At 35.4% G+C, this 14,031-nt stretch overlaps 1 protein-coding gene across 12 annotated transcripts in view; it reads right to left on the minus strand.

Moving 5' to 3' along the window:
• The window catches only part of PTPN13 (protein tyrosine phosphatase non-receptor type 13), a 220,211-nt gene that overhangs the window by 140,398 nt on the left and 65,782 nt on the right, over window positions 1–14,031 (minus strand). For all 12 annotated transcript variants that reach the window (XM_058433090.1, XM_032145796.2, XM_032145708.2 and 9 more), the window contains exon 3: window positions 4,937–5,115. In XM_058433090.1, coding sequence (XP_058289073.1) covers window positions 4,937–5,115 — 179 coding nt within the window. The remainder of the gene's footprint in view (window positions 1–4,936; window positions 5,116–14,031) is intronic.

Genomic DNA, 14,031 nt, shown 5'->3' on the forward strand with positions numbered 1-14,031 from the left:
GTGCCTATAGTCCTAGCTACTTGGGAGGCCGAGGCAGGAGACCTACTTGAACCTGGGAGGCAGAGGTTGCAGTGAGCTGAGATCGTGCCACTGTACTCCAGCCTGGTGACAGAGCTAGACTCCATCTCAAAAAAAAAAAAAAAATGGATTAAATTTACCATCTATTTTTAAGTACAGATTTTGTTGTTGTTGTTGTTGTTTTTTAAGACAGAGTCTTGCTCTGTTGCCCAGGTTGGAGTGCAGTGGCGCAATCTCCACTCACTGCAAGCTCCGCCTCCCGGTTTCACGCCATTCTCCTGCCTCAGCCTCCCAAGTAGCTGGGACTACAGGTGCCTGCCACCATGCCTGGTTAATTTTTTGTATTTTTAGTAGAGACGGGGTTTTACCATGTTAGCCAGGATGGTCTTGATCTCCTGACCTCATGATCTGCCCGCTTTGGCCTCCCAAAGTGCTGGGATTACAGGCGTGAGCCACCATGCCCAGCCATTAAGTATATATTTTAGTAGTGTTAAGCATATTTACACTGTTGTGCAACAATCTCTGGAACTTTTTCACCTTGCAAAACTAAAACTCTATACTTATTAAACACTAATTCTTCCCTCTACCCTCTCTGCCCAGTCCTTGGCAATCACCTTTCTACTTTTTGTTTCTATGATTTTGACTACTTTAGATACTTCATATGAGTGGAATCACATAGTATTTGTCCTTTTGTAATTGGCTTATTTCACTTAGCATAATGTCTTCCAGGTTCATCCATATTGTAGCATGTGACAAGACTGCCTTTTACTTAAGCCTGCATGATATTCATTGTATGTATATTCCACAGTTTTTTTTATCCATTCATCTGCCAATGAACATTTGGGCTGCTTCCAGCTTTTGGCTATTGTGAATAACACTGCTATGAACATGGGTGTGCAAATATCTCTTTGAGTTGCTACTGTGAATTATTTTGGATATATATACTCAGAAGTGGAGTTGCTGGACCATATGGTAATTCTATTTTTAATTTTTTAAGAAACCTTTATACTGCTTTCCATTGTAAAGTGTACAATTTTACATTCTCACCAACAACACACAAGGGTTCCAATTTCTCTGCATCCTCACCAACAGTTGTTACGTCCTGTTCTTTTGATAGTAGCCATCATAACGGATATGACATAGTATCTCTACAAGCCCAACATTTAACATTTTCAATTTAATTATATGATTACATATTGGACTGTGTCACTAGACAATCCTAGAGTTTCTTCTTCAGTGGCACGGGGTCCTGGCATATAACAAACATTTGTCAAATTTATGAATGAATGAAAATGGGACAGAGAATGGATTAACAAGATTTAACACAAAGTATTACGGTATAGTGTGATTAAGGGCATTTCGTTGTTTTTTGGTCAAGTTCGATTGAGGCTTCTGCTAAGCTTGGATAAGTAGATTTACTGTTATTGTCCTTCTAAAGATGATCCTTGATTTTCAAAAAGCACAGAGAGCAATAATTCTCGATATTTAGACTACAAATTAGTGGCAATAAACAAGATTAATTTATCAGAGACATAGTAGAAATCTCTGGTGCACATCAATATTTTTGAACAGAAAGCACAACAGGAACTTGATTCAAATTCCATCCCATCAAACCGATTTCAAAGGAATTGTCAAATAAGTACACCTTCTGCCAAGCAAGCAGGAAGTAGAAAATTATCCAATAAAAGAGAAAAGCCAGAGGATAAAAGCTTAGTGTAGCCTGTATAAACCTGTCTACTCATTTAAAGGGATGTTATCTTGAGAAGTAAAGTTTTAAGGCAAATAAATGAAAATGCCTGTTTACATAGTTGATAGTGAGTTTTTTCATACAAACATGTGTACAGTTTCCAAAAGACTTTTAAGTGTAAGTCCCTCTGAATGAGGTGAACATTGTCATGTATCAAGAGTGCTAGGCACTGAGCATTATAAAAAAATTTATATGTCATCAACAGCAAGCATTTATTGAGTGCTAGTTAATAGCATACTCTTAACTCATGAAAGTCATTAAGTGCAGCTACTTTCCTCATTTTCAAAATGCCCTTGCCATTTTAAAACCAGAATACTGTGCTAGAATATATGGCTACTCTTCTGACCTTTGCTTCACGTTATGAATAGGATCAAGAAACTTGATTTTCTTTGTATTTAGAATTACACTTAAGATTTTGAGGCATGAGGTTAGCTAGAAGTTCCAATTAGACGGACTAAGAAATCAACTTTAACATGATAATGGCAACAACCCCACACCCATTTCATCCCCAACATTGCTTCTAAACACTTGGCAAAATAATAGAGTGGCTTTAGTCATTTTCCCAAACATGTGGTCTAACAGTTATTCCTAAACATAGGGTTAACTTGTTTGGGGATCTAGACATCACAAGGCAAATTGGGAAACCTCTCAGAAAATCAGAAAAGCACTTGTGCATCCCAAATTTCTACTAAGCACTTTTTAAATTTTATTGTGGATTTTAAATGCTTACAGAAAGAATCCATAATATCTATGCACACATACCATACCTATTTCCAATGTTTTAATCCCTCTTTTAAAGTATTATTAAATGAATCATACAGTGTACAGAATGACTGTATCCTGTTTAAATAATAAAAATGAATAACTATATATATATATATATATATATACTATCCAGCTTAATAAAACATTACCGGTACACTTAAATACCTTCATGACACATAACAATGACCAAGACCATATCTACTCTGTAACATACAAAAAGTTCTTTTCAAATACTTCATCTTAGGTAATGGGAAATTTTTTAGTCTAATGCCTTAAGCATTACCCCTACCTCATAGCTACTATCTCCTTTCAATGGTTGCTTGTACCTCTCAAAATTTTTAAGTAGCTCATGGAATATCAAAGGTAGATAAACTTAAATCTGAATTCACTCTACCAATTCTTGTCAGTCTTTTTTCAGATACATAATTGATGGTTCAAATCAAGATGCCTTCCTTTAGCTTAGTCATCACACACACACTCATACACATTCAATCTCTGAAAAGAAAAATATGATTGTCAGTTGAAAGAAATTAGAAGAATTCCTTTAGATGGCAATTAGACAATGTATATTGAAGTTTAACATGTACATATTTTTTATTTAACAATTTTGCTATTAGGAAATTACTAGGTTAATTTTTACACTTACGTGGAATGATATATGGGAAAGAATGTTCATAGCCAATTCTGAATTATCTGGAGTACCCCACAGCGCTAAATTACCCACAACCTGCTATATAACACAATTACCCAATGTCTGTTATAAAACACAATATATATGCCTAAATTTTTTCATAACTTTGACAATAAAATTAGGTCTTATTCTGAAGTCAGTTATATCACTATAGTCATACTGAATACTTCTATTATAAACCTTCACTTCTTCATTATGCATCAAATAAATCATTATGCCATTTTCAGTTCTTTTCCACAGAGTATTAAAACTCCCTGGCTAGGCATGGCGGCTCACACTTGTAATCCAAGCACTTTGGGAGGCCGAGGCAGGCGGATCACTTGAGGTCAGGAGTTCAAGACCAGCCTAGCCAACATGGTGAAACCCCATCTCTACTAAAAATACAAAAATTAGGCGTGCTGGCATGTGCCCGTAATCCCAGCTACTTGGGAGTCTGAGGCAGGAGAACTGCTTGAACACAGGAGGCGGAGGGTGCAGTGAGCCGAGATTATGCCACTGTACTCTGGCCTGGGCAAAGAAATGAGACTCCGTCTCAGAACAAAACAAAACAAAACAACTCCCCAATTAGAGACTCACAAAATTTTCCTTCTCCCATAGTTATCTACTTTTGTCAAATTTAACCTCCAAAATCACAAATTACATCAGTCATGCTCCTAAAAATATGATGGATCCCCACTGCCTAAGAAGAAAGCCTCAAGTTCTGGCATTCAAAAATCGTCCTCCTTCTGACCTGGAGCCTTTCTTCCTTCCTTTAACCACATCCCTCTAGGTAGTAATATTCTAGCCTAGCCAGTCTAACCAACCATTCCCCAATCACAGTGGACAATTTCTTACCTCTTGTCATTACCCACACCAATTACTCTGAGTAGAATGCCCTTTCTATTTATTTTTATTTATCTGAAGTCTATTCATTCTTCATAGCCTAACACAAATGCTACCCCTTCTCTGTGATATCATTCTACACTAAAAATTAATTGCTCATCTTGTACATTCTAAAAATACTATCACTCTCCATAGCATTTATTTCATCCTGCCATATATTAGAGATCAGGGGTCCCCAACCCCCACCTCCAGCCCCATACCAGTCTCATGGCCTATTAGGAAGCAGGTGGCACAGAAGGAGGTGAGTGGTAGGCAAGTGAACGTTACCACCTGAGCTCTGCCTCCTGTCAGATCAATGTTGGCATTAGATTCTCATAGGAATGAGAACCCTATTATGAACTGCACATGTGAGGGATTGAGGCTGCATGCTTCTTATGAGAATCTAATGCCTGATGATCTAAGTGGAACAGTTTCTTGCTAAAACCATCCCCCCACCACCCCATCCTTGGAAAAACTGTCTTCCATGAAACCAGTCCCTGGTGCCAAAAAGGATGAGGATTGCTGTTACAGATTGTTCTGTACATGTTAATCAGAGTCAACTTTCCAGTTACTTCTATATCTTCCTCGGGCATGGTGTTTTATACATAGCAGGTATTTAATAAGTATTTGTAAACATGTACTTCTAATGGCTAACTTTTTTCATATATTTCTCAGATCTATAAATCTTTATAAAACTATTTTGGATTCTTAAATAAAATAACTGAACTTCTTGGAATACATGATCATTTAAAACTCAATAGATTTTTCAGAGGGTTGAAACAGGGTAGTCCATTGTCTTTATTTGACCTATCCCCACCCAAATAAAAAAACAAACAAAAAAATTTAACAGTTACCTTTTCAACATCTGAGAGAGAAGTTAGTGACTGATTTTGAAGAACCTCTGGTGCAGTGAATGCTCGAAGATCCTGATTGGAAATATTTTCATCTGTAAATGACACACTACCAGATGGCAGCAACAGCAGAGACCATGGAGAAATGACGAAGCCAAGGGCAGCAGGATCAGCTAGGCTTACTGGTTTGTAATTGGACCAAAATAAAAAAATAAAAAGAGAAGAAAATTGCTTAAAATTATAATCACAGGAAACAGCAATCACTTCAATGGATAATCCAGCCTATTTGTATAGATGTTAATAAGTAGTTAACATATACCAAATCAACATGCTACAAAAAGATTTGGTTTCATATAAATACAACAGGTAGCATTATTAACAACAATGCCTTGATTTGGCTTAATCTTTCAAAATCTGGATGGTAGATCCTAGAAACTAGAAATAGAGCCCTTTCATTGTTGTTCTTAAAAATTAAACTTGGTTCAAATGTTTTATCACCGTGACATATACATATGGATAAGGATTAGTAGCTCTTTAATGTTTTTTGAATTATGCATTCCTTTAAGAAATTGGTGAAAGGTGTGGTTTCTCTCTCAAGGACATTGCCCATAAATATAAAGCTCTGTATAAATTCTGAAGTTTTATGGATCTACTTATAACCCATTTATAGATCCCAAGTTAAGATTCCGATTTAGACTATAGTGTTCTGAAATGGATAGAAATCAATTCCTTTGAAAATTCCTATTAGGCATTCACAAGGTTTCTAACTACAATGAAATGTCTTGAGTCAAAGTATATATTTTGCTTGAATTTAGATTTTATCTTATTTACATTTGTTCATTATTTCACTAGCATTTCAGGCAGCTTGTTTTGTACTACCAAATGTGATCAATGAGGTCCCTTAACTTTTTGTTTTAATGCTTGGCTGTATAGATGCCTAAGAGCTCATACCTAAGAGTATTAACACAAATACATTCCCTAGACACCAGTAGGCCTCCACCTAAAAGTAAAGCTGTACATTAGGCTCAACAAAACAGACTGATTAGAATAAACTTTATTTTGTCCTTCATATCAAAAGTAAGTTAATACAGATCTTAAGAAAACTGCTAGGTGAACTTGATTATAGACTCAAGATAATAGCTATAGAAAAATCACAAAAGGCCTATGACTGAAATTCCATTATTCAATCTGAATCAGTTACACTAATATCACTCTGTCAAATGATAAGACATTGACAGAAGTTCATGGAAAAGTTTATCATACAGTATCTATACTTTCTTGAAAACAATCAGAACTGAATTTTTTTAAATCAGGACTGAATCATTCTGACTTTTTAACTTCTACCTATCATCTACATGATCAGAATACGACTTATGATTAACAAGTAAACTACTAAAAGTCATTCCTCCTTTGAAGGTTAAAAATGTGCATTTTTATGAATCTGAGACATGTCTTTAATAATGGTGTCAAAGAAGAAAAATGTGTTTGAATGCATCTTTTAATCAGTCAGCACATCTTAGGTTGCAGTGAAGTGGTATTATAGACCAATGGTCCTCAAAGCCTTAACCAATCATACATCAGACTTCTGAAACTTGGCTCACAATTGTTATTGCCGAATACATTTCAATGAATCATCACAGCTCATAATCTCAGGTATATGTTGTCGTATTTTACAGTCACTATACAAGTTTTCTGTTAAAAGCCGCCTCTTGGTTATTTCATACACAGACAACACACGATCTAGCTGGAAAAGAACTGACAAAGCAAAACAATATTTCCCTTGCAAAAAGATACCATTCAAAACCATGAGATTTCATGTCACAGATATTATAAAACAATCTAAAATCAATTTCTGTCAAATTATCAACTAAGGGGAACAAACACTAGGAGACCAATTAGGAAGACAATGCACTAATAATCTGGTGTGAGATGATGATGGCCAATAAGCACAGTGGTGGCAATAGAGGTGGTGAGAACCTGCTGGTAACTGAAGATATTTTAGAGGTAGTGACAACAGAATTTCCTGACAGATTGGATGTGGAGTGACAGAAAAAGAGGACTCTGGATGACATCGAAGTTTTGATCTGAGTAATTGAAAGGACAGAGTGCCATCAACAGAGATTGTCTAAAATAGTGCAGGCTGCTGAGGTGGGGGTTAAGAGGTGGTGGCAGGAATTAGAACTTTGGGACCTATTACATTTAAGATATCTGTTATATATTCAAATGGGGACGTCAATTAGGCAATTTGATCTGAAATGTGGGATAAAGATCACAATTGCAGATATATTTTGGGAGTTGCTGGCCTACTAGATGGTATTTAAAGCCATGTGACTTGATGAGGTCACCAAAAAAAAAAAAAAAAAGAATTAAGATAGAAAAGAAATGAAGACCAAGGACTGAGCCCTGGGGTACTCAAACACGAAGACTGCACCTTCTCGGTTTTTTTTTTTTTTTTTTTTTTTTTCCCAGATTCTTCCTCTTCTCTTGGGGACTGATGCATGTATGGTGCTGTAACATCCCTCTAACACTTCTTTCACTCACTACTGCCAATCTCCATCCCACAATTTTAATTAATTCTACTTACTAGACTTTCTGTCCAGTTCTCCAGTACCTAAGTCCCGAATCTAAGTTAGGAAGCTGGGATTCTAACTGTCATGGCTAATTCCAGATTGTTTTTCTTTTGGAGGCAAAATTATGATTTTGGGTGTAACTGTTACCATTTCAAATTTATAAATGATTGCGGATCACAGCTAACACAGAGGCCTGAATGCCACCTAGAAGCCTAAATGCTATGCCCTGTCCCTGTGGATTCTGGTATCCACCCAGACCTGAAAAGGCTTGCTACATTCTTCTTCTTCATCCCTGGCTACAGACTGACCTTCTCCCCTCCTTAGCATGGTAGCACCAATCAGAACTGCTGAAGGTGAAAGCAATTCATAATTCCTTATCACTCTAAAATGTAGAGATTTATTCACTTACCAGCACAACCAAGGTCAGTAAACTGATTATTTCTCTGTTAAGAACTATATATCTCTCTCCTTTTTTATTAAGTTGTATTTTGTTTTTAACGGACATATAATCATACTTATTTATAGGGTACAGTGTAATGTTTTGGTACTATATGTACAATGTGTAATGATGAAACTATATATTTCAACTTTTATACAATATGTTGTTTGCTTTTATTGAACATTTAAAGTATATCTTTATTTTAAGCACTATATATATATATAAATATATATATAAACATCTTCTTCCCAACATTACAGGTCATTTGCTAATAGAGTCTAAAGTATTATTGGGGAGATAACACGTACATAAATACAAGATAGAAAGTATTAGGTATCTAAGAAAGAAAAAGAGTTTGGAGGATAGCAAAATTACTTCAACTACAATAAAGAATTAATTTCTTTTTTAATATGTGGCCCTTTAATAGGTAAGACTTGACCATGGCTAAGGTTAGGATTCTAAAAAGAAGAAACAGCCAAAGCAAAGGCATGTGGATCAGGAAGTTACTAAGTTTGTACAAGGAACAGCAAGAATTTTGGGCAGAGAAATGGTGAAGAGCAGTGAGAAACAGAATTACCAAGGAAGATCATACTTTTGCTTGTTAAAAAAATACACACAGGCTGGGCGCAGTGGCTCATGCCTGTAATCCCAGCACTTTGGGAGGCTGAGGTGGGCAGATCACCTGAGGTCAGGGGTTCAAGACTAGGCTGGCCAACATAGGGAAAACCTGTCTCTACTAAAAAAAAAAAAAAAAAAAAAAAATCTAGCTGGGCATGGTGGTGGGTATCTGTAATCCCAGGTACTCGGGAGGCTGAGGCAGGAGAATCACTTGAACCTGGGAGGCAGAGGTTGCAGTAAGCCGAGATCACACCACTGCACTCCAGCCTGGATGACAGAGTGAGACTCTGTCTCAAGAAAAAAAAAAAGAAAGAAAACAAAAATGAGAAATTACACAAATATTTTCAAATGTGATTTTTTAAATGGCTTGTAATAAAGTTAAAGTAACAGTGACAACAAACTACATTGCTGTCAAATTCCCTAAACACACACATGACATTTAAGTACTGGATTCTTGAGAAAACATAGTCAAACCACAGAAAATATTTTTAAATAATTTTAAAGGGTTATGCAAACCTGCAAGTGAGGGAATTTAGAGTTGTGGCTAGAATCAGTCTTGAATTCACTCATCTTGTCTAACTAAAAGGAAGAAATTTAAAGCAAATATATTTAAAATCTTTCAAAAAATGCTAACAAAAGAATATTTAAAAATGAGATTCTAGAAGCTTATAATTCCATGTGCTGTGTTTTAATTGTGTGTTGACTGCATTCAAGAATGCTTTCATGAAAGAGTAAATCTGATATGAATTGATTCCAGTAGTCTAATGATTATATTTATAGATTTTACCAACATTCCACAGAAAAGTTGCTTAAACTGAATTTCAAGCAGCTAGAGGCAAGGTTAAGGATAAGCAGAAATTTGATATGCAAAGAAACACCTTAGAGCTTCTTTCCAATGTTCTTTTAAACTAAGATCATTTTATGTTCATCCATTTTTTTCCCTGAGGGTTCTTGCCATTTCCTCTAGATCGTCCCCTATTTTTCATCATCCACGTATACTATTAAAAATTAGGGAAATAATCTTAACTAGGCAACAAACATAGTAAGGAAACACTAATCAAAAGTATCGGGAAACCATTTTGAGACTTAGAACAACAATGACATGATTTTGATCTGAAAAATCCCTTTGCCTATTCAGGCACAAGAAATTGTAGTCTTCCTATTTTATATGTTCTATTAGGGTGTCTGGCAAAAATGTATGCAGAGGCCACTGTTCCAAACTCTGAAGGATTTGACAAAGTTCCTCTATAATATGGAATTCTCTTAAAAATTCAGTTCATATGTTTATAATACATACATTGTTAAATCAATAATCTGGTATAACAATGCACAAACAGAAAATAAATGGTTTAGAATAGTTCCCCTACATTTTAACATTTTCTTGATAGTTTTGTGATAAATTAAAGTTCACTGGAAATTGTAGTATATGCTAGAAGTTGATTACAAAATAAAGCTGTATTAATTCCTCAAAAGTTTTGTTACCACTTTAAAAAAAAACTTGTTTCTCTAATACCATATAGGATAGAACAGCAATCCCTTATTGAAAATAAAATTGTATAAATGATTGAAATTGATATCTACAATAATGTAAATTGATAATCACAGTCTCTTTAAAGACATTTTACATGTAAGTTTTCTTGGTATAGATAATCATGCAACATCATTTACTAAACTCCTATGAGCCTCTGGTTCTCGAGAATTTATATTCTGGTGGTAGTTGGTCAGACCTTGCTAATCACCCACATCCCTAAACTCACCTAGAAGATTTGGAAAGATACTGATATAGGAGTTAAAAAGGAATTATTTAGGCAGATAGTGAGGTAAGGAAGTCCTCAGTAAGGTTTTCCTTTAATGAAAAGCAGTACCAAAATCATTTTCTTTTCTAACATAGAGCAGCCTGTACAACTGAGCTGCAGACAGACAAGCAAGCTGGAAGCTTGCATAGGTGAATACTGGCAGCTGTGCCAATAGGAAAAGGTTACCTGGGACTAGGCATGTTCAAAATGGCGGCTCCATCTTCCCTTCTCCTTGCCAGCCACCTGTACGGCAAGTAGCAGACAACATGGTGCCAGCCAAGTGGAAAGTCCATTTGCATAATAAGATTAGGGCGGGGTGGCCAGCCTTCACCACGTACTATGTAAACATCACACCTGGTCCAGCCAATCTGTGGGCCCTATGTAAATCAGATATCGCCTCCTCAAGCCTGCCTACAAAATTTGGTACACTCCCATTCTGGGCTTAAATTCCAATTTGGGAGTCTCTTTTCCTTCTCTCGCTCTAGAAAAAAAAAAAAGTTTTTGTAACCCTGTTTTCACATATTTCTCCTAGAATAAAAGTGGTTTAAGGATACAAATTATAATTTCCCTAAAGATCAGGTACAATGCCATTATAATTAATTGAAATATTTGCAAAAATTAATTCGTTTCCCATTTTAAATCTATACTACAGGTCCGCAACCTTTTTAAGTTGCTCTTCTGAAGAGAGAGAGAGAGAGAGAAGAGAGAGCTGTTCTTTCTCTTTCCTTTACCTATTAAAACCTCTGCTCCTAAATTCACTCCTTATATGTGTCCCCATCCTTAATCTTGGTGCGAGTCTACGAACCTCGGGTATTTACCCCAGACAATGACGCTTCATTTCATTTCATTCTTTTTATAGTAGCTGACTTCAGTAATTTAGTATGTAGTCTCATTTTACTGAGAGACAGTATAGTATAAGCCAGAATCCCTCGGTTCAAATCCCAAGTTTGATATTTATGGTTTATACAGTGATCAGTGATCTTCAGTGAGTTATTTAGCCCCTCTGTGCCTGCATTTCCTTATTTATAAAAATCATTGTTACATCATAGATAAGGCTGCTGTGAGGATTAATGAAAAAAACCAAAACCAAAACCAAAGACTTCAAACGGTTCCCGGCATACAGCAGTAAGTGCCATATAAAAGTGGTGACTATTATTATCTAATAAACCTTTTCTCAAAAATACCAGATGTAGACTACACATCTAAGAAAAGTTACTCCTTGAATTTGTCCTCAATCACCTACTTAGCATTTTCCCCCCACAGAAGACAAAGAGCATATCATCCATGACAAATACTGTAGTTCCAGAATAATAGATCTAATTCTCAAACTGTTCTATTCTAGATCTTTGGGAAATTTTTTGGCATCCTTTACGTAGAAAAAAATGTTAGAAATACAAATGATTTAAGGTACAGAGTATCCCAAAATATCAATTTTTTTAAATTAATTTCTTGGGGAATATCCTTTTTGTAAGTAGTCTATTTATTACATATTACATGATATTCCTAGTTAGCATAGATCCTCAACTTAGAACAATTGCTTTAAGATTTGACGATCAAACCCAATTACTTATTTACTTATTCATTGGTTACTCAATTACTTATTGAGTAACTACATTTGTCAAATTGGTGTTTTACTATACATAGTCATTAACTTTAGGTAAAACATGACTTATTAAATGAAGACATTTATTTGAATCCACATGATCAGTACAGTATCAGCACACAGTTTTAGAAATTTTTATTTGTAATACAAGTTGCAATATTCTAATAACATGAAATCATGCAAACATGTTACTCCAAACTGGTCTGTTTTATGAATAGGAGATAAAAGATATTTTTATTTCTTAATGATGACATTAGCCACACAAACACACACATTTTCTCTCTTTTTAAAATGACTAAACACATGCAAGCTGCTTGCCCAAACCACAACCACTGGAATGCTGGTATGGCTACTGATTAATTAGGCTTCCAGTAGTTGTGTTTTGTTATGTACTTCCAGAACTATGCTACTTGGCAACAAAACACTAATGAAACAAGTGATATACAGACAATCTATATTAGTAAAACCAAATTGGTTATTATTAAAAGTAACAAGGCTTAAGTGATTGGACAATGTGGATAGAGGGAAGCAGGTCTCTTGCTTTCTTCTTTAGCAAGCGTGCTTGGCCACCTGATTCAAGCAGCATGAAAGAAATAGTGGCAGTTCCTTTCATTCCTCCTTCCTTATCATATGCTGAGGAGTTGCTCACTTTATTCCTTTGAAATACTACATTCTTCCTCTTTGATTTGCCTTTCACTTCCACCTTTTCCACCAACTGCTTTATGCTTACCATCAATAAAAACTGTATCTCCCAAAATTACATGCCAAAATACTGAAAAAAAGTTTTTGTAACTGTTTTCATATATTTCTTCTACAATAAAAGTGGTTTAAGGATACAAATTATAATTTCTCTAAAGATCAGGTACAATGCCATTATAATTATCTAATTGAAATATTTGCAAGAAAAAGAATTTGTTTCCCATATAAAATCTATACTACAGGTCTACAACCTTTTAAAGTTGCCTTTCTGCCCTGCTTGAGAATAACTTACTAATTTAGACTTTGCTGACCACACACACACAAAAATTTTGGAGTTCCACTATCAAGAAAAGCAAAGTTTTCTTTCAACTTTCAGATACCAGAAACTCTATAAATTATTCACCCAGAGAATACTCTTGATCTTTATTCTCCAGTCTCTTTTAGTTACATTTTCAAGTATGATTTAAGTTAAGAGTCAGCTTGGCTTATTTGAATACTGAAACAAACTTATTTACAATGTCTGACTTTGGGAGTTTAAGGTAATTAAGAAACTACACAGGCTTTCCGTTTCCTGATCCACTGAGGACTTTGGTGTGAATTCTGGAGACAGAGTACAGGAATCTACGCAGTATTTTTAAAAAGTTTCCTGGAGATTCCAATATGTGTACCAACCTACCCTACACACAAGTAAAAACCACTGCTCTCATTAGGGACATTAAAATGGTATCACTAATTAAGTTGCTTCTTGACCTTGTACTTGCTCCAATTATATGTCAATTAACTGGTATTAAGTATATATGATGAAGTATATATGACTTTATATCCTTTCCTGATGCTTTTTGTTTGTTTGTTTTGCAGCTTACAAAGCTGTAAGTAAGGCATTTTACAGGCGATACAGCAAGCCTAAAAGTGTTACAAGTAACTATTTTATCCAAATTATAATTACATCATTTTATTAGAAAGGCAGAATAACTATCATTCCAACTACAAATGAGACCTAAATAGCTCTTTTCTATTTATAATATGGAAGCTGATTAAAGAGCACCAATTTGAGACTGCCACTGAGATTTAGAAATAAATTGCCTTATCCACTGATGGGGTTCAGAACATGCTGCCCCAAATTATGGCACCTTGGTATTTGAGAAAACCACGGAAGCAGGGAGGTCACTCTCTGACCTTCTCCCACCCTTTTCCTCTGAAATAGGTCATAAGACCTTCATTCAAGAGGTGCCCTTTGTATAGCTGGAGGAAAGAAACATCCTCATCTCTGAAGACACAGGGACGAAAAGAAGAATCTGATCAAAAAGGCCTTGCTAAGTTTCCCCCAGTTTATTACCATTAGATCACACTTTGTTATCCAATTATAATCTCAA

Source organism: Hylobates moloch, unplaced genomic scaffold, assembly GCF_009828535.3.
Source record: "Hylobates moloch isolate HMO894 unplaced genomic scaffold, HMol_V3 SCAFFOLD_2, whole genome shotgun sequence".
Lineage (NCBI taxonomy): Eukaryota > Metazoa > Chordata > Mammalia > Primates > Hylobatidae > Hylobates > Hylobates moloch.